The following is a 27841-nucleotide window of genomic DNA, read 5'->3' as shown; positions in this document are numbered from 1 at the left end:
AATATGCTACTGATTCAAGAAATTGTCAGTGCTGTACTCCCAGACAGGTAATCTCTTTAGGCATAAAAGTTTACACCACATGTAGTCTATAGGTAGCAGTCCATCATGCACATAAAACAACTTTCACAACTCACCCAAATTAAGAAACTCCATCTTCATGAACGTTTTAGTGCATCCTAAACAGGATAATCTGCGACAAGATTCGAACTAATCTCCTGCCCTGTAACAGTAAAAACCAAACAGTAACTGCCACCGTTTGTGGGAATGAGATGGGAGGAGAACGATTAGGAGATTGGGGTTGACTGCAACAGTAAGTTCAGACTGCCTCCCTTTTCAGGGTCAAGTTAAACAACTTCTCAGGGCTGCCCTGTCTATTTACTGTCTATCTACTGAGCCCAGATGATGAACTTTAATTTAACTGAAGCCGTGACCTAACATCACCCAGTGCAGCAGTGGATGGGTGTAATGTGAAGGACACTCAAAAAGACATGGGGTGTCTGTGATTACTCCTGAGCTTTTGATGTAACTGGAGCAAGACGAGCCATGGGGAGGCCAGTGTTCGTAGTTCCTCTGATCCTGTTTGCTGTGATGCTCATGGGCACTGGGGCCAAGAATGTAAGATATTTCAATTTTCCTTACTGACATATCATTGTAGAATGTTGTCATTTAATTTAACAGCACAGACTCCTCATATCTGCAGAGATACTGAAACACAAACATTGTATTGGCTGTCTTTTTTTCATTTGTGCTTTTGTTTCACACTGTACACACATGGGACAGTCTTTTGTAATCCTTACAGGATCATACTGTTGCTTGTTAATTTTTTCAGATCAGACTGCAGAGACTGGGTTGGTTGCTCAGCTATGATGGTTGATTAGAGAGCTTTGTTCAAGAAAAAAAAAATAGCAGTGTCTTTATTACTCAGCTTTTGTCATAACTGTTTCAACTTCCCCTTTCAAGCAATGGGTCAGTAACATTTTATTTTCTTAGATAATGCTGTTTAGTATAACTTTACCTTTCTCTTGCGGTAACTCTCCCAGGTCCCACACAAAATCCACTAAATCACTGTTTATAGGGGGGAAAGCATCTTTCTGTAACATTATGTTCCCTGTGCATTTCCTGTTGTGTATAATGTAGCACATAATAATGTTAGCATTCATTCTTCACAGCCTTAACTCTGACAACACTGTTGTCTGTTTGTAACTGCAATGTCTATGCTTATCTGTAAACATCTTGTATCTTAAAGACGTGCAGGTTTTTTGCAGCCTGTTTGCACATGTACTTCACTGTGTACAGTATTCTTCACAGGGCTATATTGATGGGCCTTTTTATAGAAGGTCATGGAAAAGGGACAGGATGTGGTAGAAGGAAAATAAGCAAAACACGCATCCAGTACTAGACGGGAAGGTTAGCAGACATTTATTTAATAGTTAAAATCTTTTTTTCCTATAAAAAACTCTTCATCACTAGATTGATAAAGAAACTAATAATAAAATGATGAAGCATTGTTTATTAAGGCTAAAGATCACAAACACAGCATGAAAATATACAGTTTCATGCTGTTATAGCCCAGCCGCTGTTATAGTCGTGGCAATAAAATGAATCTCCTACCATTTAAGACAAAGATAATTTTGTCCAATTAATTATTATTTCATGTGCACAAGGAAATTTAATTAATTACAGTAAAAAGGCCACTATTAAATGATCCAATTTTAAGGTATAAGAGAAATGGTATCAGACCCAGCATTCCCCGCTTTTTGTCTAGGAGCAGAGCACGGTTTATGGCTGGATCGCCACAAGACAAAGGTGAATTGGAAACATACTGCAATGCATCTGAAAAACTTTGTTAACAGATAATGGTTTTTTGTTGTATTTGTAATATGTTTTATTACTGTATACTGTACCTTTTTAGTGTGTTAGCTTTAATGAACCTTTTCCTCTGCTCATAAGCAGTAATGTTTACAGCATTCAAGTTAAAGGCCACTGTGTTGAACAGATACAGGAGGTGTTGGCCTGTAACACTGGAGAGTTATAGATGTTATTTTGGCAAATTGCTTCCATAAGTCTTCCACAAATCCTCCCAAAGTAGCAAACTGTGCAAATAACAAATTATTGATCAACATAATGTTTGTAAAAGTTGCAATTGATCTTTGTTCACTCAAAACAGCAGACAAGCCTTCAGTGACTGTTGCCTAGTGGTTCGCAAGCTGTGGGGTTGACCCCTCTGGGGGCATAGAGCCATTGCAGAGGCAGTGCACATGACCATAGGTAAAAAGGGTGAAGGGAACTAAAGTTAGAGGAATCTGATTCAACAAATAAGAAAACAAGAGTGCTTTCACGCTAGAGAGGCTATCAAGATTCAAGTGAAATTACTCATGTGGTTCGCTGTTCAGCTTGACGCGATTTGTTACCAGTTTCCGCCATGTAGTTAATGGTTATTAGAAATGAAATTGGTTTACGAGGAAGCATGATATGCTTTGAGAACCACTGCTTTCTAAATCAATATAAGATCAAATTTATTTGACAGTGTTTTCCACTTACATAATACATCAATGTATTGATCAATGTTATAATTTCTTTTTAGTGTGTGTGCACTGGAAAATCAAGGTGCCTCTGTAAAGGAGTGAAAGGCAGCAGGGTGAGTGGATCATCTATTGTTTGTGTAAAACACTTAATCAATGCTAGGGTTTACTATGAAAGAATTCTGCCTCTTGCAAGTTTGAAACCCCTTTTTTTCCACATAATAGTTTCATTTTTCTAGTCACAATTATTGCGTTTGTACCCATGATTCAAGTGTATTATACAACAGGTCATGTACTGTAGTATGAACCGGTGTGCCAGCTCAATATGTTTCTGTAATAAAAATAAAATGTATGAACTCCCTAGATTTGATGCGATATAGTGTAATCTGAGTGACACACCAGTGCCTTACACTTTCTCCTTGTGTACCTAGACAACACTACTGTCAAACCTCACTGTTGTATTAAAAACACTACACTGTACAGCAATTTTCACAATTAAAATGCGAGTGTTTCAGGTGCACTTGTCCAGTGGTACACAAGTCAGATCAGGTGCAGAGCCTAAATAGATCTTAGTTTGAAAGGCATAAATAGCTTCTTATTAAGTTCGTCTCAACATCCTTCATAATTATTTTAACCTTGTCAAGAGAGACCAGATGTTTAATTTTAAATCAATTTGCTGTGAGCTCCAAGCAGAAACACACATGAAACCTCATTAGTCTAATACAGTTCAGACTCAGCAATGGTCTGCAAACAATCCTGTGACTGTATAGATTCCATTAATTTGCAGTGTTGACTGATATTTCAGGCTAGCATAAGGCAGTCAACAAAATATGCCAAATGCAATCATGAAGGACATTTTAGATTCACCCAATCAAAATGCAAAGAGAAAATAAAAATCAAATCAAATTAATATGTAATATTTACTCAATTTGTTTATTAACCTTCAACTTGATTAAGAAGTAGTTTTAATTTTTATTTTGCTAAAAATTAGTCTATGGTCTAACAGGGACCAACACTTGACAACAATTATACAACAAGTATATTTTTAGTTTGTTTACAGTTCTAATATCTGTAAACACAGGAGTAAACAAGCTTATATTTTCAACCGTGATCACCTGAAACTTAAATTTACATGGGCATTGGCCTTCATTGGTGACATGCAATGGTATGTTATTCAACACCAGGTATGTTACTGATTAAGCAACAATCTCACAGTAGTATTTAAGTGTGCAGCAGTTTTCAACAAACTTACATACTACAGACAATATTTACAAATTAAAATTTGTAAAAAATGTAATTTATTGTTGTTTATTGCTGTTTGCGGTCTGTCTGCCCCCTTGTCTTCTTTTCTCCATCACTCCGTCTGGTTCTCTCTTACACACACAGGGAGACAAAGGTTTTCCAGGAGTTCCAGGTCCCCCAGGGCCAGAGGGCCATCCAGGATCAGATGGTCATGCTGGGCCTATGGGACCAAAGGTAGAATTCCAGCCTGACTCTTGTGGCTCCTTCTCTCTTATATTCTCTACATCCCCAAATCCAATGCTGTTGTCAGACGGCAACATTGACTCCAATTGTGTATAGACTGTAATGAATTACACTTTCTCCTTGTGTACCTAGACAACACTTTTAGTTGTGCTTATACTGCATCTTACTGGATCACTAAGATTAATTAAAGGTTGCTGTCTTTGACAGGGCAACACTGGGCCTGATGGACCTGAGGGGCCAAAAGGCGATCCGGTAACATAACTGTCCAAGCTAGTGTCTGTTTGGGTGTTTATTTGATGTCTCAGTGAGTGAATATCGAGTTATGGTTGAAATGACTTGTGTATAATATGTGTTTGTATGTGTATAGACAAAGTGCAACCACTGCGGTAGACCAGGTATCTGTAGCTCCTGTGTGCCTTTTAAAAACTATACTGGTTTTGTTACTCTCATTACAGGGACCTGAAGGCAAAGACGGATTTGCTGGGTCTCATGGTTTACCGGTGAGGGGTCTTACTCTCTCATACATCTGCGTTACTCTGTTCATTATTTGATTTATGTATTGTGTTAGTGCATGTTCCTGCATATTTTCTTTTTTTTTTTTAAACTTACTGATAATCTCTTACAGGGTGTCCCAGGTTTACAAGGGCCTCCAGGACCCCCAGGGGCCCCAGGCTGCAATGGAACAGATGTAAGAAAATATTACATATTAACAGTGGTATGGTAGCATGTCTTTCATATAATAGTTTCAGCTTGTGAGATGCTCGCATAATGGGGCTTTTCAATCACAGTTTTTCTATTCTCAAACAAACTTAAGTCTCTGCATACACTGAACAAATTACGTACTTTTAGGGAGAAGATGGACCTCCTGGTATTGCCGGGGCCCGTGGCATTAATGGACATCCAGTAAGACACAAAATCAAAGCAATGTATTTATGTTTTGTTAAATTGTGTTGTAATCAAATATAGTATTCTGATATGTTACAGTTCTTATCAACTTCAGTCTTTTGTTGTTTAGCGCTGTCCTTCAATGAATATGTTAGAAATTTGCTTCAGCTTTGTCTTTACTTTACAGGGTCCACCTGGTCTGCCTGGACCTAAGGTAATACAATATATGCTGTGCCACCCAGGGCCAGTTGTTAAGTACTTTTTGTATTTAGCAAGAGTGAAACTGCAGAACTGCTCAGCAATTTCTACATTTTAAGAAGTTTATTAGCAGGATCCGGATGCACCAAGAAAAAAAACCATGACGCTGCACTAGCAGTTGCCCTCTCTTCCGTCCCCATGCTCCCAGAGCTCATTTCGTACCTAGTCCAAGTGAGATCAATAACTTGTTTAAAGATTTTCTTAGTTTTTCCCTTCCATCAAGTCTGTCCTCACACTTTTATTTTCAACAAGAAATGTGTTAACTCTCAAAGCTAATTTTCAGGACAAAAACTATTAATGTTTATATGCATGCACAAGAATGCTAGCATTGAGTGTTACAAGAGTATAAATATTAGATCTACTACATCAAGTTACATACAAGTTTTCCTGTGAGCATTATTATGGGTGTAATAAAGATGATTTTCTGTCGCAGGCTTTCCCTTAAGGTGTTGGTCTGTAGACTCTGTAGACCCTCTGCTCATGGACATTTCATGTGATGTGGCAAAAACATGTCTTAGCAAAGGGTGTCAAAAGACTGCACTCTTCCAGGTTTTCAGCTTTGACTATGACTCCCACTGAGGTTATCTGGGTTGGATGGACAGTTTGTTTTGACTGGGCTACCACCCCTGGTCCTTGGAAAATAAAGAAAACAACAGACTTGAGACATCTCCCAAAACTGCACCCACTATATACATAGGCAGAAACTACGCAAGATGTTTAGACTCAAGAAACTAGATTCATCTGGTTTACCATGATAGACCTGAGACAGTTCTGTGGTTCCCGTGGTAAAAAACCCTCATGAAGACTGTGAGTGCGCATTTAGTTTCCTTCTTGGTTTCACTCGCTCCGTGTCCGTTAAAAACAATCCACATAGTCCGTTTTCTTATAAAATATCTTCCTTTAATCTTGATTGTCAGTTAAATAAAACAAATAAAATAATAAAGGCAAATTATGATCATAAATCTTCAATATCACAGATGCGGTAAAGAAAACTGTGTGACTCCACTGTCCCCAGAGCGCACTACCGCCCAAGCTTCACACTCCTGATTCTTAAAGAGCCAGTACGCAATTTAACATATTACATATTTTCAGTGTAAAATACAGAATACCCATCCAAATGGTATACACAAACAAAGTAAGCTCACAAAGGAAGCCAACTCAAACAAAAATATTCCAAAACTGAATCCAATCAAAATAGGCTCCTACAAAGACCATATGCCAAGGGCATGTTCTCCCAGTAAATCAATTGGTCTTGCAGAATAATCAAGAAGCTCTTCCGTTTTGCCTGCCATGGAGCAGCATACAAGTACAGCAGGTTACTATTTAGGGTATTCCCTAATACCCACACCTTTTCACTTTGGAGACACATCATTCAAACTGCTGCAGTGCCTGGGAATGTCTGGGTTGTTTTACCTGGATTTTCCTCTTTATTCACTTGACTAGGTGTCAAACACAATTAGGGTTCACTATGAACTGGTACAAAAGCTCTCTAATTTGACCTATGACATCACAAACAGTACTGTACCTTGACTATTGGAGTAACACCCTGTCCACAAGTCCTGGCAGAATAAGTACTTCTGGGAAGGAAGTGTTCATAGACACCTCCATAGGAGTATGCATGATGAGGCCAGCAGTTGCAGTGTAGACTCCAAATGAGAGTCAGGGTCCAGATATTCACTGGCAACATGCTTGGGTTTCTCGTCAGGCCCATTCTCAGCACTTTGAGACTTATGAGTGTGAAAGATTACTGTGTGAGAGTTCACTTGTGACCATTTGCACTGCTGTGTTCTTATGTCTGTGTCATGGCAGTGGATGCTTTCAACTAGCCTGGCTTCTTAAGCCTGTTGAAACCCTTTAGAAGGCGAAACCTATGAGAAACCAGTGTGTTTCTTGTAACCCTTGTTCTATAAGCACAGTCAAAACCCTCTAAGAAGTCATTCTGCTGTTCCACTAAGGTTCATGCAGTTGCTTCATAGAGACAATCCCCAAGAATTTAAATGTGGTCATCATTACAGTTACAATATGCAACTATGAAGTATTACCTTCTTATCTTCCACACAGTGTTAATACATACCTGTAATTAGCAGGTATTTTAGCACTAAATTCAGTAGTTTTAATAACTTAAATGTTAAATAAACATACTTCCTCTACTTCACAGGGTGAATCTTGGGTATCAGCGAATGCAACACCAGGGCCACCTGGGCCACCTGGGAGGGAGGGACAGCCGGTAACTATTTTTGCATTAATACTAATACAGTTTTGTTTTTACAATATTTTCCATTATGGGTAAAGACACTTTCCATAAAGTAGAGACATAAAAAGTACTACCAGATTAGAATATCTTTGCTCTATATGTACAGTATTTACATTAAGAGGAAACTTCCCTTATATTTCAGGGAGATCCAGGTATCCCTGGAGAGTATGGACCACCAGGGGACCCTGGACCATGGGGCTCCATTGTCAGTAAAGTTTTTTAGTTGCCTTGCACAGAGTACATTTAGCACTCTGGAAAAGTTATTATGTGATGCCTGATATAACTGTCTGCATTCTTTATGAACAGGGGTTTCCTGGTCGTCCAGGGGCTCCAGGATCTAAGGTAATGCTAATGAATATTGCTTTGGACATGTGTGTGCGTGTTTGACAGCTTACACCTGTGATAACGAGTGTGAGTATTTACTGGGTGTCTAAGTGGCACAGAGGAAAGCCACAGCTGCAGGGTTTTTGTTTTGGCTTGGTTCTCCAATCATCATAGTTGGCAGTGTTCACACCACTTGGGAAAGTGGAAACATTTCCTAGCTGTTGCTATAGTGAATACCACTGGTTGGCTGCAGTGCTTCTTCTTCCGAAGCGCAGTATTTTGGAATGTAGTGTGAACATCTGCATGTGATTCGGTCTCCCGGTTTCCTGTGAAACTCATCTCAGAAAGGTAAAAATGGTGGTGATAGGATGCAGTGTATTAGAGGAGGGAAATGGCAGTCTATACTCATCGGTGGGAATTTGCAGCAACAAGGACGGTGTGAGAAACGTGTGAACCTGACCACAACCAAACTGCGAGAAAAATGAGAAACATGCAAAATAAAGGAGTTTTTGAGAAAGACTGGGAGACCAGGTTATTTATACAAACAAGTTACAAATGCTTTCACCATCCTACAGGGTCAAGAAGGCATAGGGGGTATCCCAGGACCACGTGGATCAAAGGTAATTTGTTTTTAAATACACTGTTGCAGTATATTAATAAGGTTGCATTTAATTAAAGAGAAGAGGATGTTGCATTGATAGCACAACATCGCACCATTATTTTTTCTTTACCTCAGATAATTTCTGTGACATGATTTTAACATTATCTGTGTGCATTATGTCTTCATTATGTTTGAGGATGATCTCAATTTGTTTGATGTAGGGGAGATTGGGACCACTAGGTCTACCGGGGCCACCGGGTCGAATTAGGGAGTTTTTCTCTGAGAGTCTCGTGTTAAAGGTATAGTAACAGACTGAGGTCAAATCACTGTAGCAACTATATATTCCAGAGTGGTGTTACCTGTATGAATGGGTACAATGGTAATGCAATATCATGGCTGCATTGAAGCAATCAAAATTATAGTTTCAGGTGATATGCATAATGTTTTTCATCATTAATATATTAACATATATCTTTGTATACATCCATCTGTGTGGTGCAGTATTGTGAAATGCATAAAATCACATTTATTCTGGTTGATCAGTTTGTCACATTTTTGGGGGGGTTGCAGCTGCACTGAAAGACAGTGCCTATAAAGTCCATTTGAGACAGCAAATAGCCAGTGCACAGGAGGCAACACATCTCACACCGTGTTTGTATTTTCATACATCAAAATTAAACATAAGCACAATGGTGTCACACCTCACAAGCTGGAACTGCTTCCAAATTTTTCACTGGCTGACTGAACAGCAGGCTTTCACACAACCTCCATTTAGTCAAGGTTCAAAATACTGGCCGGACAAAAATGCTAATTTATCTTAGTAAATGGAAGAAGTAAAAGGAAGAAAAGGAAAAGATCAGTTGATATGGAGGCTGTCGACAAGGTGACCTGAAAGTGGTGTTAGAGAAAAAGATCATTAAGTTTCCAAAATGGAATGACAATCTGCTCAGTAAATTTCATTGTAATCTTTTCATTATAGTTTGATATTTCTTGTGCAGAGCTGTAAATTGAGGCCTGATGGTGGCACTAGAGGGAAGGTCACAGGGTCACCAAAAATATTAGGATTTGTCCTCTTGGGGCTATGGATGTCCATTGCAAATTCTGTGGCAAATTGACTAGTTGTGAAAATATCTTGGTGTATTTGGGACAAAAATGTTGGACAGACAGACTGACAGGCAACTGTTGTCATTGCAACTAAAGAACGATAACCGGAGATTTATTTCTTATTCAGGGTTTGAAAGGAGACAAAGGAGATGTAGGGGAGAAAGGCTGCAAGGGTGCACCAGTAAGTTTCTCTTTAAAATTCACACTAATGAAACTCTCTACCTGACATTAGACTTTACACATGTTATTAATGCCCTTTTTGATTTTTTCAATGTCCAATGCATTGTTCAGAACATTTGTTCTGCCTTGTTAGTGTTGTGCACTTATCGCTCTGATTCCTATCCTTATTTTAATCTGTTCTCAGGGAGACCCTGGTTATGGCTATTACACCAAAGGAGCAAAGGGAGACAAAGGACAGGAGGGTCCAGAAGTAAGATACTACATGCCATTTGCCCTCACCTTTGAGCCTCCCTTTCTGATTGTGCATACATATGAAATGTAGTGGTGTCCCAAAATAAGAATTTGCTGTGTTATTTGACTGTTGCATCATAGCTTCCTCCCTCCAAACAGAGATGTTTCACCACTTCACTTTGCATTGAAGGGCCATCAGTAACACCTCGAGAGTAGATCACAAAAAAGTATGACCAGCAGAGGGCAGTAATGCAGCATTAAACTCAAAGAAAAGGAAGGGGGGAAATGAATAGAAAGAAGACCCTTATTAATTTTGTCCGTTAAACTTATTAATGGGCAACTCCTGGAGGATAGACAGAAAGGGTAGGGAGGCACTCAGATAACTGCAGGTTTTCACCAATCGTGTGTGTGCTTGTAAGCATGTAAAGTGAGATTTGTTTGTTTGCTTATAATTTATGTACTAAGGTGTGTATGTTTGGGATGTATGCCTTAGAATTGTAGGTAGTTTTTAACAGAGAGAATGGCTGGTTATTTTATCTCAGGCTAGTGTTTGCATGTGTGTTCTTATTTGATGTGATTTATTGTGATATTTGGTTTTGATGCAGCAATTCCCTTAATCCGGGACAATTATCCCCCATGGTAGACAATAAAAGTAACCTTAACCTTATCAATCTATATACACCATTTTATGATAATTATATTGCTAGAAAATAGCTTCAGTCCAAGTTAAAGGGACTGTTCACCCCAAAAAGTTGATGAGTTTTGGAGATATCAGCCATATAGATGTCTGCCTTTTTTGAATATAATAGCACTGTATGACCCTCGGCTTGTGGTGCTCAAAGCGCCAAAAAAATACATTTGAAAAACTGAACAGCAATGTCTCTTTCATCATGACCCGGTTACTCAAGATAATCCACAGACCTTATTCTGAGCAGTTTCATGTAAGAACTCTCAGCAGAAAGAAAATAGAAACAATCTAGATGGATAAATAGCACTACAGGTAGAAGGAAAAATATGCATTTTCGATTTTGGGGTGAACTGTCCCTTTAACGTGCACAGTATTACAACTACCCCTTTGTAGCTTCCTTTTTGAAGGCTCACCCAAAAAAAAGATATACATTAACAGCCTCTCTAAAACAAGGGCAAGGGTTAAGCTCAAGTACTGGCACAAAATCTTAGTCTGATTCCACACTGAGGTGGGTACAGCTTTGCAATGTCATGCAATTTTTTTTACAACATTGAGAGTGCCCCTAACAGGGCCAATGTCGTCCATAGCTGTGGTCAATCTGACTTCGCTGGATCTGAATGTATCTGTTGTTCTTTAGGAATCAATGCATCAAAGCCACTCAACATGACTGACAATTAAAAAAATCTGAACATGACCTGAAAATGTGTGTGCCATTGTTTCTGTTTTTCATTTAACATGAAGACAACAAGGGCAACTGCAGAATCAAAACTTTTGTCATTGTTTTTTTTTTTTATATTTTGAAGGCTTGTGACATACACCTGAACTGAGGCACTGCTTTTGAGGGGCCTCTGCTAATAACATCTATCCATAAGTAATGGAAGAGGGGTCTCCCCTCAAATCTAACTGTTGATTGCTTTTATGATTACTGGCATGTAATGCCAAACAAAAAGACATTTTCGTAGTGAAATGAATTAAAGGATGCCTGAGGCCCTTGGTAAACAGTTTTCTTTATTAAAATCAGAACCTACCAATTCTTCACTGTTGTCCTTATTAATTGTCCCTACAGGGAAAGGCAGGAAAGGATGGTGATCCTGGACAACCTGGACTTAGGGTACTGTTCTTTTATGTGTATGTAGTGGGCAAACGGCATTATGTTATTATGTGTGTGGCTTTTGAATACAATGTAGTTTTCTTTAGGGAAGGCCTGGCCCCAGAGGTGATCCAGGGACACCAGGAGGGATGGTCAGTGATCTTTAACACAGTTACCCAGTCTATTGGTGGGTTGGTATGCTTTGTACTGTATCATCATGCTTTGTTTGTATACTGTAATTTTTAGGGTGAAAAAGGAAATCGTGGTCCACCTGGTCCATCTGTAGAGGTGAGTTTTATCACAATTTTCTCATTATTCTGTGTTGTTGTGATATTTTGATGCTAGTATTTTCAATATGTGTTATGAAAGCAATGGCATGATCCAGCAAGCCAAACTGGTATGTTAGTCTTTGTAATCTATTTTGAAACATGAACTTATGAGAGAACGATCATAAGAAATTATTCTTCTGCATTTTAAGAGTGTGTTCAGCAGCAATGCCCCTTTTGGTTTTGTTTACAGATATTTGGGCCTGTGACTGAACCACTCAAAGGATACCATGGAGATCCTGGTCCCCCAGGCCCACCTGGGCTTCCTGGGCGTCAGGGTAGATGAACATAGTGCTGTGTAATAAGCAGACTGACAAATAATGAGATGAAAGACAGACCAGTACAGCAAAGACCAAAGTCAGGGTCTGCCATGATTAAGTTGTAACAAATTCTATTGTTGTAATAGTGGTGGTTATCTAACTCTATGAACTAATGTTTGCTGTCCTGCAGCAGATATACAAAAATAACACTCGTCACTATTATTTCCTCAGGTATTGTGGGGTTCCCTGGACCTGATGGACCTCCAGGTGTGCAGTGAAAAGGCTATTCTCTTCCTATCTATCTGTCTCTCTATCTACCACTATCACTCAGATGGTTTTTAAAATGAAGTTGTATTTAAAAAGGTACAGTATAAAGAGGTATGACATTTGTTTTCCATAGATATATTGCTCACAGTCTCTCACTTTATACAGGCCGTGCATCTGGGAATTATGTGCCAGGCCCACGTGGTCCCAGTGGCTTTCCAGGCCCCAAAGGGAACCCTGGGGAGCCAGGGGATATTTATATGGGACTCCCAGGTCAAGATGGGAATGCTGGTGATCAAGGGCCTCCTGGAGATCGGGGCCCACCTGGACCTCCTGAAGACAGAAGTATGTGTAAATGTATTCCTTCTATAAAATTATTTCATCTAAACACTACAACTACTTCTACTACTACTACTACTACTACTACTACTACTACTAATAATAATAATAATAATAATACTAGTATTGCTTCCATATTCCGTAATACCGGTAGTTATTTCAAATATCTTGATTAACTCAACAAACTTCTTGCATGGGTGACAGTGCTGTATGTTTTCAGTTATGTAAATCTTTCCTTTTTGATCTTTTATTCTATAGGCCTCTACTGTATCAAAGTAAGATGATGGGACAAAACTGTCTACATTTGTAAAACTCATATGAATAGCTATAGGCTAAAAGGGGCTTTAATACTGTACAATGTCCACTTTTATATGGTCCCTGAGTGGAACATTTCCTTTTCTCTCTTCAGCAGAGAGCATTTACTGTAAAGCCACATGAATGTTGTGATCCAGTGAATATCACTGGACATGCTTTCGAAAGCTCACTTGCTTTCTTCTCTTTTCTATTATGTAAAGATAAAATGTCTAAAACGCAGTTACGGTGTACCTACCGTACATATTATAGATCAGTCACTCATGAGTTGATCATTTTGATTTCTCAAGTGCCAACAAAAATGCACCAATGATGAAAAGAAAAATGTTTTTTGGTATAAATGTGGCAATACTGGGAAACCATAACTAGTACACTGATGGACTTGGTTTGTTGGTATTTCTTGTAGCTAACAGGATTACCAAGGGTCTCCCAGGAACGAAGGGAATCAGGGGTTTACCTGGACCTATGGGATATAGTGGGACGTTTGGAATGAAAGGTGGGAATCTAAGTGTTATTCATAAATTAATATTTACCAATTAATTTGTTTCACATTGGTCTGACATCTGTTCTGAATTGCTAACTTGCATTCATTGATTAGCTGTGCTGATAGACTGTTACGTGCAGCTGTTGCTACATAGTAGTTTATGCTACCCTTTAATTATGTCGTTTTTAGTCATTCCAACAGTCTGGACTACAAAGAGTAAGAAAAAAAAGTTAGGATGAGGAAAATATAGTATTGTGTAATAAATATGGGACTCACAAAAAATATTCCCATGCTTATGCTCTGTATAGGAGAGAAGGGGGACACCTGTTATGAGTGTTTCGGATCAGGACCTCCGGGTCCCCGTGGTCCACCTGGCATCCCTGGTAAAACCATTCACTGCATGAAAACACACAAATTCTACCAACTCTGTCCTACTTCCATATTCAAATGCAGTTTTACTGGTAATACTGGAGAATATAAAAAGTTTAAAACTGGAATGGGCATTCTATATGTTTCTGTCACTCAGGCTACAATCAAGGACCAGGTGCTAAAGGTGATCCAGGCTTCCCAGGACCTAGAGGCTTACCTGGAAGACCAGTAAGAAAGCATGTCTTTAAAAAGGTAGTTTGTTATTATTGGGGTTTTTTTCACTAGTAAACAATCATTCTTCTCTGAAGGGTCCTAATGGTGAAATGGGATTTCCAGGCCCACCAGGACAAAAGGGAGAATCATCTTCCTATAACACCCCTGGGATAAAGGGAGAGAAAGGAGACTCAGGACGGCTTGGCAGGCCTGGTACAGATGGCCTCCCAGGGTTTCCTGGGCTACCAGGTCGCAAAGGCGATCAAGGGCCTCAGGGGGATTTGGTGAGAATGTTATGACACACTTGAGCTTAACGTAACATTTTTTCGCTATTTGGTGTCACACTTTTGATGCTTCAAAGTTCTTAAATTCTCAGTCGTGTGCAAGAGCCCATCCAACAGAATAAGTCATTTTAGTGATTGTTAGAAACAAGTTATCCGTCCACTCTCTAGTATCCCTTCCCTGGTGCAGAGGGGTTCCGTGGTTTACCAGGTCCACCAGGGCCTTTAGGCAGACCGGGACCAGTTGGTTACCCTGGGCCAGTGGGATATGGGCAAGCTGGATATCCAGGAAGTAAGGGAGATGTTGGGGTAACTGGCCTGCCAGGACAGCCTGGAATTCCAGGTAAAGAAACACATTGACCAATATAAAATTAGACATTTATATATAAACACACAAGTAGACAGACAGAAAGACTGACACAATTGTATGTCCTTTCTTATCTCCCTCCGTCATTTGTAGGCCAGAAAGGGGAACCTAGCCACATTCACACCAAAGGACATCCGGGACTTCCTGGATTTAAAGGTCTGCCTGGCTCACCCGGAAGCCCAGGTAGGCATGGCAGTATGATTGATGGATTGTTTAATGGAGGGATGGATGGATGGATGGATGGATGGCTGGATTGTCTTTACATTACCATACATACTTACCAACAAACATCTAGGTAATCAAGGAGCATCAGGTATCCCGGGAACACCAGGTTTTCCAGGACAGAAAGGAGAAAGAGGTGACGTTTCATTTCCTGGAAGGCCAGGGATCCCAGGACAGAAAGGTAATCCATGTGCTAGTGAGCTCAAGCGAAAAAAAAGCCACATTTATACCATGTAGTTTACAGATTCCGTATTCGTAGAGCACAAGGTGTATTATCAGTATTATAGTGAAAGTTACTTTGAAAGTATTTTTGGTACCTCCATAAGAGAGTATGGGACAGCTAAAAGTATAATTAATGTATCATTCATTTTTACGTGTGTGTGTGTGTGTGTGTATGTGTGTTGTTCAGGTGACAAGGGGCAGCCAGGTCTTCCAGGCTTTGCAGGTAGGGGCTTGCCTGGTCGGCCAGGTCAACAAGGCCCTCCTGGTCCTCCAGGACTGAAGGTCAGAAACACAAACAAAATCTGCTATATATATATATATATAGTCTACTATACCATAGTATACTTCGACATATAGTGTTTATAGTACTTTATTGGCCATTATGTGAAAGAAAAAGAAAAAGGTAAAAATAAAAAGGTATCCAGTTTTAACTCCAGGGTTTACACTGTGTAATGTGACATTAAAATTTCCCTGAAATGGTATCATGGCAATGGTATTAATGTGATGTAATTTATGTTGGGGTGGGAGATTAGACAGTGAGGGACAATCTTAGGAATAGTTTGACATTTTGAAAATGTCAAACTATTTCTATAAGTGTGATCTGATATGGAGAGGAAAGCAGTTTGGTTTAAGAGGAAAAGCAGAAAAGTGGGATTGTTAAATACATTTGTGATGACTTTGATGGTTATACCTTTTATTTATTAGTGCAGAATAAAGTAATCGCTAAAGATGTTGACTGTTTTTGAGGAAGTAACAGTTTTCCAGGAAGTTCAACTGTTCATTTCATTGGGTCTTTAAAATAGATTTTGTGTCTTTGAAGCATTTTTTGCCGCCACAACTTCTGTATAAAGTATAATGAAAGTCTACCACTCTACAGAGGGCAGAATGTTAAGGATTCTTCAACTGGAACAGTCAGCTGTTTCAGTACCACAGACAGCTCCCACTGACTTCTGTGCAGATACAGTCCCTGCGTTTTTTACTGTAAAGTGAAAAGTCATGATAGATAGACGATAGATAGACTAGCACAGCACTAGCATAACACACCACTAGAACAATGTTGTGCTATAAGCACACTGAAATGTGTGAATATGAATAAATAAATAATGTACTGTATATATGTGATTATCAGGGTGATGGTGGCCCTGGATACCCTGGCCCTCCAGGCCCCCCAGGGCCTCCAGGAGAAGATGGAGCTCAGGGGCCTGTAGGAGATCCTGGGACCCCTGGTCTACCTGGGAACCCAGGACTAATTGGCAATCCTGGTCTTCTAGGAGAAAAAGGTACTGTTGTAGAGCACAATTTAAGGACTCAAATGCAGAACACAAGGAAGTGGTATATGGATGATCCAAGGGTCAAGTGGTAGACCTCGGGCGAACGGCCCGGGGGCTGACATGTGCGGAGCTGGGGGTCTCGGATGGACGGCTCAGGGGCTGGTCATGTGCGGAGCTGGGGGCCTCGGGCGGACGGTCCGGGGGATGGTCATGGGCAGAGAGCAACTCATGAGGTCCGCGTCGAAGACCAAAAATATCTGGAGGCCTGGCGGCAGCGCAGGCAGAGGGTCACTGGAGGCCGGTGGCGAAGGCGGAACCCTTCTGGAGGCCGGAGAACCAGATTGGGGCCCGGCGACAGGACAGCAGGACAGGAAGCCGGCAAGGGGGAGACGGGTAGAGGAGCTGGCAGAACCAGTGATTCCCAGGAACCCGGAGCCTGCCACTTTGGCAGAGAAGGAGGCTGCTGCTCCTGCTGCGATCCAGCAGAGAGTTCAGCAGTGTGTGCTGCGATCCAGCAGATGGTTCTGCGATGTGCTGCAATCCAGCAGAGAGTTCTGCGGTGTGCTGCAATCCACCCGGGGCAGGAGGCAGCTGCGATCCAGCAGCGATAAGGGATTGGTGCTGCTGCAATCCAACCGAGAAAGGAGGCGGTTGCACTCCAGCGGCAACAAGGGATTGGTGGGATCCAAAGGCCAAGTGGTAGACCTCAGGCAAACGGCCCAGGGACTGGACATGTGCGGAGCTGGGGGTCTCAGGTGGACGGCCCGGGGGCTGGTCATGTGCGGAGAGCAACTCATAAGGTCTGTGTCAAAGACCAAAAACATCTGGAGGCCTGGCGGAATGCCAGCGGCGCAGGCAGAAGGTCACTGGAGGCCGGCAGCGAAGGCGGAACCCTTCTGGAGGCCGGAGAACCAGATAATAATAATAATAATAATAAAACTTTATTTATAGAGCACTTATCAAAACAAAGTACAAAGTGCTTCACAACAAGAAAAATAAAATAACACAGTGAATGACGAAATATAAAGAAATAAAACACATGAAATACAGAAAAGCAATAAAATAAACAGTAAAATAAACAGCCAGTTCACGTAAAATCAGGATATGCTTTCAGATAAAAATGTGTTTTGAGACGAGATTTAAACGAAGACACTGACTCAGACAATCTAATTTCTTCGGGCAAGTTGTTCCAGAGCCTCGGGGCCCTGATAGCAAAAGCTCTGTCCCCTTAGTTTTCATCCTGGACTCAGGAACAGACAGGAGACCCCTGCCCAAGATCTCAAACTACGTGAAGGTTCATAAGGGATTACAAGGTCTAAAATATAATCTGGGGCCAGGCTATGAAGAGCCTTAAAAGTAATCAACAAGATCTTAAAATCAATCCTAAAACCAACAGGGAGCCAGTGTAAAGAGGCTAAAACAGGTGTTATGTGGTCATACTTCTTGGTCCTGGTTAACAGCCTAGCAGCTGAGTTTTGTACAGTCTGCAGTCGTGTCAGAGCTTTTGATTAAGACAAGTGAACAGGCTGTTACAATAATCAAGGCGTGAGGAGATAAAAGCATGCACAACAGTTTCTGCATCACTAAGATTTAAAATAGATCGTATTTTTGCAATGTTTCTGAGGTGATAGAAGCATGATTGGACAAGCTTAGTGATATGTTGCTCAAAACATAAATTGCTATCAAACAGGACACCAAGATTTCGTGCAACAGGCTTGATATGTTGTGACAGGTTACCAGTGGATGGCAGTATTTGTTTAGTGATGTGTTGGGGCCCAATAACAAGGATTTCAGTTTTATTTGAGTTGAGCTGAAGAAAATTTATCGACATCCAATTTTTATGTCAGACAGGCAGTCCTGCAGAGAACTCAGCATACTAAGGTCAGTGGGCTTGACAGGGAGGTACAACTGTGTGTCATCCGCATAACAATGAAAAGAAATACCATGTCTGCGGATTACATCACCCAAGGGAAGCATGTATAAGGAGAACAATATTGGTCCCAGAATTGAACCTTGAGGCACACCATACTTGATATGGGAAAAGGATGACTTGAAGTTATTAATGCTAACACAGAATTTCCTATTGGACAGGTAAGATGCGAACCAGTCTAGTGCAGTTCCAGATATGCCCACCCAGTGCCTCAGTCTGTCTAAAAGAATGCCATGATCAATTGTATCAAAGGCAGCACTTATGTCCAACAGCACAAGAATTGAACACATGCCTGCGTCTGCATTCATTAAAAGGTCATTAGTGACTTTGAGAAGGGCTGTCTCAGTGCTGTGGTGTTGACGAAAGCCAGATTGGAACTTTTCAAAGGTATTATTGTTTTCCACAGCAGCAAGGAGCTGCTTAGATACAAGTTTTTCGAGAATCTTCAAATAAAAGGCAATTTGGATATTGGGTGGTAGTTATCCAGGAGGGTGGGATCAAGCCCAGGTTTTTTTAAGACTGGCTGGACACAAGCTGTTTTAAAGAAATCAGGGACGCAGCCAGTAGACAGCGAGCTGTTAAAAATAATTTGTAAAAGGGCGCAATACAATCCATAACTTCCAATAGAAACCTAGTTGGGATTTTGTCCAGAGGGCTGGAGGATACTCTCATAAGAGACATGATGTCTGCAAGTTCGGGCAGAGTAACAGCAGAAAAATTGCTCAAAGAATCCCTGAGCGGGTGATCCACATCTAAAAAGGCAGGATTGGGGGTGATATCAGATCTTATTAACTCCACCTTACCAGCAAAGTGCAAAAGAAACTTTTCACAATCAGCATCACACTCAGCAGGGGCACAAGGAGAGGCAGGGTTAACTAACTGATCCACAGTCTTATCTGGGGTTGTGCTGATGGGCAGAGATAAGTGCAGAGAAATGGCATGTTCTTGCATCCTTCACCATCCTATTATAAAGGCGTAATAACTCTTTCATGGCCACAAAGTGGACCTGGAGACGTGATTTCTTCCATCTGCGTTCTGCTCTTCTGCAATTCTTTTTACAGCTTCGAATACTGTCATTTAACCATGGCTGTTTTCTAGTCTTTGAGTTTTGTCTATTTTTAAGAGGAGCTATGAGACCTAAGGTTGAAGAACACTGGTAGGTAAAATAATCAACCAAATCGTTGGTGTTGGAGGAATCGGGAAACACACTGCCCGGAGGATTGAACTGTGTACAGAATTTTAAGGCACTATGCTCATTAAGGACGCGTGTGTACTTAGAGCGGGATAAGACAGAACTGGCAGCCTCTAATTCACAATTGAAAACAATGCATAGGTGATCAGATACAAACATGTCCCTGGTTTCCACAGATGGGGTTTTCAGGCCCAAAGTAAAGACTAGGTCTAAGGTGTGGCCACGGGAATGAGTTTGGCCAGACACATGTTGTTGTAAGTTGAAAGAGTTAGTGATATTTAAAAATCAGCAGCAAGGGCATTAGAGGAGTCATCAACGTGAATATTAAAGTCACCACAAAGAACAATTCTATCATAATTTAACACAAGACTGGATAAAAACTCAGGGAGTTCCAACAAGAAGGAGCCAGCTGGTTTAGGGGCAATATATAATAGCAAATATGACTGGAGGGGGCCACCAAGTTTAAACATGAGCACTTCAAAGGAGGAAAAATCATTGCAAGCTATGAGGTCACACTTAAAATGCTTCCTATAGACAGTAACAAGGCCCCCACCTCGACCACAGACCCTAGGGCAACTAAAGCAGTCATAATCAGGAGGGCACAATTCAGCCAGCTGACTGTGATCACCAGGATGTAGCCAGGATTCAGTTAAAAACATAAAGTCTAACTCAGTGGAAGAGATAAAGTCATTTAAAATAAACGTTTTGTTAGAGAGGATCTTACATTCAGGAGAGCCATCTTAAAAAGTCTGTGCTGGTTCAGATTTGATGTTGAGACTGGAGGTCGGGTTCTGGCCCGGATCTTTATTAAGTTATTATTGTCGCTGTGTCGGTTGTGTCTGTTTCGCACTAAGGACCTGTCCGAAATTACCACAGGAATGTTAAAGGTGGCACTAGAGGCAGCCGGGCTCCAGATAGCAGCACTATGATCAGTCCACAAGGGGGCGGTAGTGACAGCAGATCAGGACAGCAGGACAGGAGTTGGCAGAACCAGTGATGTCCGGGATCCCGGAGCCTGCCACTCTGGCAGAGAAGGAGGGTGCTGCTGCTGCTGCGATCCAGCAGAGAGTTCAGCGTTGTACTGCGATCCAGCAGATGGTTCAGCGGTGTGCTGCGATCCAGCAGAGGGTTCAGCGGTGTGCTGTGATCCAGCAGAGGGTTCAGCAGTGTGCTGCAATCCAGCAGAGGGTTCAGCGGTGTGCTGCGATCCACCCGGGGCAGGAGACGGCTGCGATCCAGCAGCGACAAGGGATTGGTGTTGCTGTGCTCCAATGGCGACAAGGGATTGGTGCTGCTGTGCTCCAACGGCGACAAGGGAATGGTGCTGCTGCAATCCAAAAGGAAACGAGGCGGTTGCGATCCAGCAGCGACAAGGGATTGGTGCTGCTGCGATCTAAAGGGGAAAGAAGGTGGTTGCGATCCAGCGGCGACAAGGGATTGGTGCTGCTGCAATCTAACCGGGAAAGAAGGTGGTTGCAATCCAGCGGTGACAAGGGATTGGTGCTGCCGGGAGTCTGGCTGGTTGCTAGCGGGCCCGGGAGTCCAGGTAGGGATGCATACCTTGCCTCAGGCTGGAGATTGCTGCAAGGTTCTCTACCATAATTGGAAGAGTCGAAAGCCAGGGTCTGGATAATATTGTCCTCTCCATTAAGGATTATACAAAAAGTCTGTGTTTGATATCTACCGAGTCTATAATGGATAGGCGGAATCTATCCAGAGTAGAGAACACTTCCTTCAACTCTCCCACAAGAGATTCGACTTCTGCTGGGTCCATGACTGGTCGGGTCGTTCTATTGTAGTGCATAGTTTAAGGAACCAAATGCAGAACACAAGGAAGTGATATATGAATGAGATAACAACCGTTTTTATTATATACTGCAAATAAACACTGGAGGATGGGTGCTCTTCCCGAGCGGCGAGGCTCCAGGGACGGAGACGGGGAGTGTAAGTACTGGCTCGGTCAAAACCAGGGAGCAAGTTCAAACAAAGCAAACAAATGTGACAGGGAGAAGGCAAAGATACAAAAGTCCATAGTACAGGCAAGGTCCAAGGAACAAAGAATCAATACAATTGAATTCACAGTGAGAAATGCCAGAATGCTGGACACGGGAACAAAGTACCACGAAAAATGCACATGACAGGGACAACGACCCGACAACGAACAAAGGAAAAGACCCGGACTAAATACACTAAGGTAGGTGAGACAACGAGACACAGGTGCAAACAATCAAGGAGGGGCCAACAATCTAAACTGGAGGGAAAGCAAACAAAGACAGGAAGTAAAACCACAAGACACACAAGGGGAGGAGAATACTACAAAATAAAACAGGAAAGAGGACAAAACCTCAAACTATGACAGGTAACTGTAGCCCGCATACAGACAGAAATACATAATAAAATGATAATGTATGGTTCATCCAAACACACACTGACACATGTGCATTCATGCATATATATTCATACAAACACATGTTCATCTATTTACTGTTTTATTGTATGCTACATACAGGAAGTAAAGGTTCTGTAGGCCCCCCAGGGCTACCTGGTAATAAAGATTCATGTCAAGGTGGTTTACCTGGCCGAGGGGGACCACCAGGACCAGATGGCCATACAGGACATCCAGGTCAGTGTAAATTGAAGTCATGTGATGTACTTTACTGTCAGCTCCAGAGGGACAATGAATGCAAAAGGTGAAAGACAAAAGAGGATGAAATGTCGACTAATATCTCCCCCATAATTAAACACTGTCTACCAAATTTAAACAGTTTCTTCATATAAGGAATAAATGCTTTTTCATCATTCTCCTCCCTCCTTAGTCTCCTCCGCTCCCCACCTCTATTTTGTTCAGTCTCTCTGCCTCCCCTCTCCCAGGACCCACTGGCTTGCCAGGTGAGAAGGGGAATGCAGGTTTGCCAGGGTTTGGTCATCCTGGCCCCCCTGGTGAGCCTGGTCCCATTGGGCCATCAGTGCCAGGTTCACATGGGCTTCCAGGACAAAAGGGGATCAAGGGACAAAGCGGCCTGCCTGGTCAACCAGGTATGGCATTGTTTCTCTGAGAGGCCAATACGCTCATTAGATGATGTTTAATTCTTCAGTATATGATGGATGTGAAGTCAAGGTTTTCAAGTTTTTAAACGACTATAAATACTTTTCAGTAGTGACTGCCTTAACCATGTACTGTGTAGAAAAACTTCCAGTCAAAGTGCTTATCAAAATTATTCAATGTCACTGTGAGAAAGCACAGACTCTGTAATTGTAGAATAGTGTATGTATTTATAGACTTGTATTTATAGCTTGTCTTTAAATGTTCCACTTGGATTTCTTCAGGACTGAGAGGAGACCCTGGACCAGATGGGATACCAGGATATGGACCAGAAGGGTTGCCTGGAATTACAGGACCACCAGGCCAACTAGGTACAACACAAATGCAAATACACACCTTCCCAGACAAGTAAATCCTTATATATCAACTACACATGTTTAACAAATGAAGGTAAATTAAGAAAATTACAAAGTCTTGTGTCAGATCTGAAACAAATGGTTGGCGATTCATTATAGTTGTATATGTGGTTCACAGTTATGATGGAGTTAATGCCCCCATGACTGTTTACAGGTGCCCCAGGCCCAGATGGAGCCAGAGGTTCCCGGGGTCCCCCAGGCATGAATGGGGACCCGGGTTTCAGTGGTACTCCAGGCCCTCAACAAATAATGAACATTACTGGGCCCCCAGGGGTCCCTGGCGATCCGGGTAAACTTTACAGCAAACTCTTCTCATAAAAATATCCTTCTACATCCACTTATGGTGAGACGGCATTGTTTAAAATAATAAAAACTGAAATGTTTTAAGGGATCTTTTTGTAAAAACGTTTTTTATTGTAGTCTTTTTCTCTGCTGGTTTTTAAAAAACTCCATTTTAGATTTTGATAAGAGAGGCCATTTCCTATTGCCAGAGTACATGTGAAGTCACAAATGCAGCCTTTTTAAGTCTTACTGTTGTACTGTATAGTATAGTTTATGAGATGGTGATAACTCTACCTGTACTTTGTCAGGTTACCCTGGTCTGTCTGGTCTCCGCGGAGATACTGGAAGTATTGGACCAAAAGGGCAGAAAGGGATAGAGGGAGCACCAGGGGGCCCTGGACAAAGGGGTTTGAAATTTGTTTCACATTTGTAACAATACATTTGTTAGTATTTTGGTTTATCAAATCAATCTGGCTATGTTAACCATATTTGAAACAGCATGTCTGTGCTGTGTGCTTCTCTGTGTCCAGGTCCACCAGGTGATCCAGGTATTGATGGACCAGTGCTCTCAGAAGGAAGTCAAGGACCTGCTGGAGCCCCAGGAGACCCAGGAGTCAGAGGGCCTCCAGGTAAGACCTAAACTTTGGTTTAAGGCCATACACACTTACATAAAAATTCACACCTCTAACCTCACAAATTAAAGTATGCAGACAAAAGTTGTGCAGCTGTGAGGTCTCTTTTAATGTATCTTACAGAAAATAATTGTTTCAACTCTCACAGGCCCAAAGGGAATAAAAGGAGATAAAGGAATCCTTGGAAGGCCAGGTCCAGATGGTGCACCGGGTCCAACTGGTTACAAAGGAGTTAATGGAGAGCATAACTACAATGGATATGGACTGCCTGGACTAGTAGGACAAAAGGTACTGATGACTGATCTAAAAAGTTTGAGTCTTTGTAACTGATGCAGCAGAGCAGGGTCCAATTTAATAAAATACTAAAATGTGAATAGAGTAAAAAAGTGTTAATTATAAATAATGATGATTTATCTCTCTCTTTTCTGTTTATTCTTCTTCCTGTCCTCAGGGTGAACCAGGATCAAGTAATACTAATGTGATGAAGGGTCAGAAAGGGGAACCTGGTGTTTTTGGACCTGTAGGTCTACCAGGAAACTGTGGAGCCAAAGGAAACCCAGGACCTGTTGGACAAAATGGTTACTACCTCTGGTCTCAAAAATAAGGCAGTTTATGTTTGGTTGCTCACACTATTAACATCTCCACCCCACTCCTGTCCCCACCCTGCTATTCCAGGTTCATCAGGCTATCAAGGGCTTAAAGGTTCAGATGGGCCTGCAGGAAGCAAAGGACGCCCAGGACCTAATGGACCGCCAGGCAAAGTCCTTTGAAATTCTTTTTTTTTGGTATTTTCTACTACATAAGGATAACTTAAATTTCACAAAATCAATGAAAAACATATTTTAAAAGTGCAACCCAATGTGAAACCTTCACTGCTGAAAAGACTTGCATTGGTCAAGTATTGTACTTTTTACTTGTTATATTTCATTTATACTTTATTTAAGGTTTAACCTCAGCCTTACTTTTTTCATATCTGTTTGTCTCAGGTAAACCAGGTCCGCCGGGTGTCAGTGGTTTTCCAGGTTCTAAAGGCAACCAGGGCCGGGATGGGATCCCTGGACCACGAGGGCAAAAAGGAGATACTAGTAAGAGAAATCCTGCATGAAAAGTTCTGTATGGCTCTATGAGCTCATGCACATTCTGTATATTACAAACCTATAAGTATTCTTAGTACATATTTTCCTTCTGTCAGAACCACTGGCCTGTTTAACAATTGTCTCTTTCATACATACCGGTGCCCTCAAAGTCATGGCTGCTGCCAAAACTCATCTATTCTCCCATCTCTCCTCTACAGCCATAATAGAAGGGATGCCTGGCAGGCGTGGTGACACAGGTCAACCAGGTGAGTCTCAGGTATTATCCTTTTCAAGACATTTGTTTTCTAACATCCCACTTGTGTCAGTTTCCTTTATTTTAAGACGACATTTATATTTTCACAACTGGTCCATTTGGAGAATTTTTTAAAGTTGTTTTGACGTCTGCCATGCCTTAGAAAGTTTTGTGCATTTGATGAAAGACATTTTCGCACTTGGGAACAGTCTAGAAAAGCAGTCTTTGATAAACCTCAGAATGATGGTCTGGGTTTGTAATCTACCAGACCCTATTGAGGTCTCTGGTTGTTCTCACCAGATATTAAAGCAATACACTCCACATGCTAGAAGTTGAATAATAAGATTGGTTCGGTGTATCATATAATGTTTAAAAGAGGTACTTTAATGTATGTTCTGTTAATGTATTCATTTAATATCAAACAATACACAAGGTTGCAGAGTTTTGTTTTACATGTGATGGTGCTCATATAAGCACTATTATCTTGTTGTGTTGCATAGCACAAAACTATCTCATGACCGCCTACATAACCCTTCAAAAATTTTAAGCTGAAATGCCACCTACCCATGTATAACTCATGTCCATCACTATTTGCATCACTGTGGTGTGACCAAATGAACAATAATAAAATTTCGATCTACCATCTTACAGCTTTACAAAAAGTAAGTGAATAAAGACAGAGACGATGCGATGTCGAAGTATGCAAAAACATCCCCAGGCAACCTAAAAAACCTACATTCTTCAGTTTTGTTGACATCAGTACACATCTGTATTTCTGTACATAGGTCCCCCTGGGAACCCTGGACCCCCTGGCTTGTCTGTTACAGCGAGTCCTGGACCGATAGGAGACAGAGGATTTCCAGGTCTACCTGGGGTCTCTGGTCCGAGAGGACTACCAGGAAGAGAAGAGGCTTGTGTTCCTGGGTCAAAAGGAGACCGTGGCCATCCTGGCAATCCTGGCAATCCTGGTTGCCCAGGTAAAGATGTACTGCTTGTGGACTTAAGGGTCTCACAAAACCTTTTCTAAAGGTGACACTAAATCAGACCACAATCTCAGGACTTATTAGCTCACTGCGCATGATAGAACACTTCTTAGGTATGTGAGCATATGGGATATAACCTGCTGTTCTGCTGTAGCTTTTTTTCTGCATAATGTACAAACATCAATATTTTTAAAGGTGTTTTAAGTCCAAAAGATATTTTGACATATTGGTTCCCTATTTTCTTTGGTTCTCAGTTGCCATGTACGTACTTTCATTATACTAAAATGACTTTCAGCAATCATCAATCGCTGTCCTCCTTACTGTATATATAGGCTCACCTGGCCTACCTGGCCCTCCAGGTTCCACAGTGCCTGGGTTAAAAGGAGACAGAGGGGACCCAGGTCTTACAGGAATACCAGGCTATAGTGGACCCCCAGGAGATCCAGGCCCTCAAGGACCACCTGTAAGTGACCCCAGCAAGTATTTTTATGCTTCTGCATAACCATGGCTGGAGGCAGTTTTCATCCACTTGGACACAAGGATGAACTGATTAGAATTTGGTTGTCAAAGGTCAAGGTCACTGTGACCTCACAATACACGTTTTTGGCCATAACTCAAGAACTGATGACACTTTTGGCTCAAAGGTCAAAGTCAAGGTGTAGTTATGATCTATAAGAATCCATCCTTGATTGGTCAGATATTATTTCTTGTAATGAAATTAATAAATGCTGTGATCTCATGTATACCTCAATTAAAGATCTTCTGGTACAGTTTCAGAGAAAAGGAAACTACAAAAAACGATTATATTCCCTGCCTTGGATCGATAGTGAGTGCAAACAACTTATGATACACAGAGACAAATTACTTAAAAAATCGTTACAATCTGGCCTAACAACAGATAGGATCAGTTTTGTCTTTGCAAGAAATAAAGTTACACAGACTATACAGATGGCAAAAGCAAATTTCTTTATGACGATGATAGATAATGCTAAAGGGAATTGTAAACTCATCTGGGAGAATATTCATAAACTGATTGGTAAAACAAGGGGAGCTGTCAATAAAGAATTCCAGCTTCAATTTGACAATGAATTGGTATCTGAACCTGTTGTTCTTGCAACTAAACTGAATGAATATTTTCAAAACAGTATAACTGAGATTACACAACTCTTTTCAAAATGTCCTATTCAAACTGCATGTAATTGTGAATCCCAAATGAATGACCTAGGGGCTCACAGCCCAAACCTATCCATCTCATGTTCAAAGCTCAACATTAGATTAATTACTGATAATGATGTATCAAATATGATTTCTACATTAAGAAGCTCCAAGGCTATGGATGAATTTGGATTTGATACTAATCTGTTGAAGCGTCATAAATCTAGTTTTCTGTATCCATTAACTCATCTTATTAATCTATCAATAACTCAGGCGGTCGTTCCACTTAAATGGAAGGTGGCTAAAGTAACACCCATTTATAAATCT

The 27841-nt window shown here is 41.2% G+C and overlaps 2 protein-coding genes and 1 long non-coding RNA gene across 5 annotated transcripts in view; 1 reads left to right on the top strand and 2 right to left on the bottom strand.

Moving 5' to 3' along the window:
• LOC122886692 (collagen alpha-4(IV) chain-like) overlaps nucleotides 1–278 on the bottom strand; it is a 32354-nt gene extending 32076 nt beyond the window's left edge. For both annotated transcript variants that reach the window (XM_044219193.1, XM_044219194.1), the window contains exon 1: nucleotides 135–278. The gene's annotated coding sequence lies outside the window, so the exon portion shown is untranslated. The remainder of the gene's footprint in view (nucleotides 1–134) is intronic.
• Nucleotides 279–385: 107 nt separating this feature from the next.
• LOC122886693 (collagen alpha-5(IV) chain-like) overlaps nucleotides 386–27841 on the top strand; it is a 36113-nt gene continuing 8657 nt past the window's right edge. Inside the window, exons 1-43 of the mRNA XM_044219196.1 lie at nucleotides 386–615; nucleotides 2585–2638; nucleotides 3909–3998; nucleotides 4215–4259; nucleotides 4463–4507; nucleotides 4633–4695; nucleotides 4857–4910; nucleotides 5080–5106; nucleotides 7309–7377; nucleotides 7547–7609; nucleotides 7711–7746; nucleotides 8304–8348; nucleotides 8551–8628; nucleotides 9561–9614; nucleotides 9798–9863; nucleotides 11599–11643; nucleotides 11730–11774; nucleotides 11869–11910; nucleotides 12142–12226; nucleotides 12440–12475; nucleotides 12641–12817; nucleotides 13530–13619; nucleotides 13916–13990; nucleotides 14134–14204; nucleotides 14285–14473; nucleotides 14642–14813; nucleotides 14931–15020; nucleotides 15133–15240; nucleotides 15469–15563; nucleotides 16411–16561; nucleotides 22184–22297; nucleotides 22546–22710; nucleotides 23002–23088; nucleotides 23288–23422; nucleotides 23724–23822; nucleotides 23946–24044; nucleotides 24196–24335; nucleotides 24499–24625; nucleotides 24723–24803; nucleotides 25034–25132; nucleotides 25342–25389; nucleotides 26162–26353; nucleotides 26692–26822. Coding sequence (XP_044075131.1) covers nucleotides 544–615; nucleotides 2585–2638; nucleotides 3909–3998; nucleotides 4215–4259; nucleotides 4463–4507; nucleotides 4633–4695; nucleotides 4857–4910; nucleotides 5080–5106; nucleotides 7309–7377; nucleotides 7547–7609; nucleotides 7711–7746; nucleotides 8304–8348; nucleotides 8551–8628; nucleotides 9561–9614; nucleotides 9798–9863; nucleotides 11599–11643; nucleotides 11730–11774; nucleotides 11869–11910; nucleotides 12142–12226; nucleotides 12440–12475; nucleotides 12641–12817; nucleotides 13530–13619; nucleotides 13916–13990; nucleotides 14134–14204; nucleotides 14285–14473; nucleotides 14642–14813; nucleotides 14931–15020; nucleotides 15133–15240; nucleotides 15469–15563; nucleotides 16411–16561; nucleotides 22184–22297; nucleotides 22546–22710; nucleotides 23002–23088; nucleotides 23288–23422; nucleotides 23724–23822; nucleotides 23946–24044; nucleotides 24196–24335; nucleotides 24499–24625; nucleotides 24723–24803; nucleotides 25034–25132; nucleotides 25342–25389; nucleotides 26162–26353; nucleotides 26692–26822 — 3849 coding nt within the window. The 5' untranslated portion in view covers nucleotides 386–543. The remainder of the gene's footprint in view (nucleotides 616–2584; nucleotides 2639–3908; nucleotides 3999–4214; nucleotides 4260–4462; nucleotides 4508–4632; nucleotides 4696–4856; nucleotides 4911–5079; nucleotides 5107–7308; nucleotides 7378–7546; nucleotides 7610–7710; nucleotides 7747–8303; nucleotides 8349–8550; nucleotides 8629–9560; nucleotides 9615–9797; nucleotides 9864–11598; nucleotides 11644–11729; nucleotides 11775–11868; nucleotides 11911–12141; nucleotides 12227–12439; nucleotides 12476–12640; nucleotides 12818–13529; nucleotides 13620–13915; nucleotides 13991–14133; nucleotides 14205–14284; nucleotides 14474–14641; nucleotides 14814–14930; nucleotides 15021–15132; nucleotides 15241–15468; nucleotides 15564–16410; nucleotides 16562–22183; nucleotides 22298–22545; nucleotides 22711–23001; nucleotides 23089–23287; nucleotides 23423–23723; nucleotides 23823–23945; nucleotides 24045–24195; nucleotides 24336–24498; nucleotides 24626–24722; nucleotides 24804–25033; nucleotides 25133–25341; nucleotides 25390–26161; nucleotides 26354–26691; nucleotides 26823–27841) is intronic.
• LOC122886709 lies at nucleotides 3482–6987 on the bottom strand. Of its 2 annotated transcripts, XR_006380415.1 has the most exons (4): nucleotides 5901–6974; nucleotides 5530–5782; nucleotides 4617–4679; nucleotides 3482–3984 (listed from the first exon to the last, which is right to left on the bottom strand). It is a non-coding gene; the product is annotated as an uncharacterized LOC122886709 (long non-coding RNA). The 2 variants fall into 2 exon arrangements; XR_006380414.1 differs by having other exon boundaries at nucleotides 4851–6987.

The sequence above is a fragment of the Siniperca chuatsi genome, linkage group LG13 (genome assembly GCF_020085105.1).
Source record: "Siniperca chuatsi isolate FFG_IHB_CAS linkage group LG13, ASM2008510v1, whole genome shotgun sequence".
In the NCBI taxonomy this organism is placed as follows: domain Eukaryota; kingdom Metazoa; phylum Chordata; class Actinopteri; order Centrarchiformes; family Sinipercidae; genus Siniperca; species Siniperca chuatsi.
Note: the sequence above shows the minus strand (reverse complement) of the source record. Positions and strands in the feature narration are given on the sequence as shown.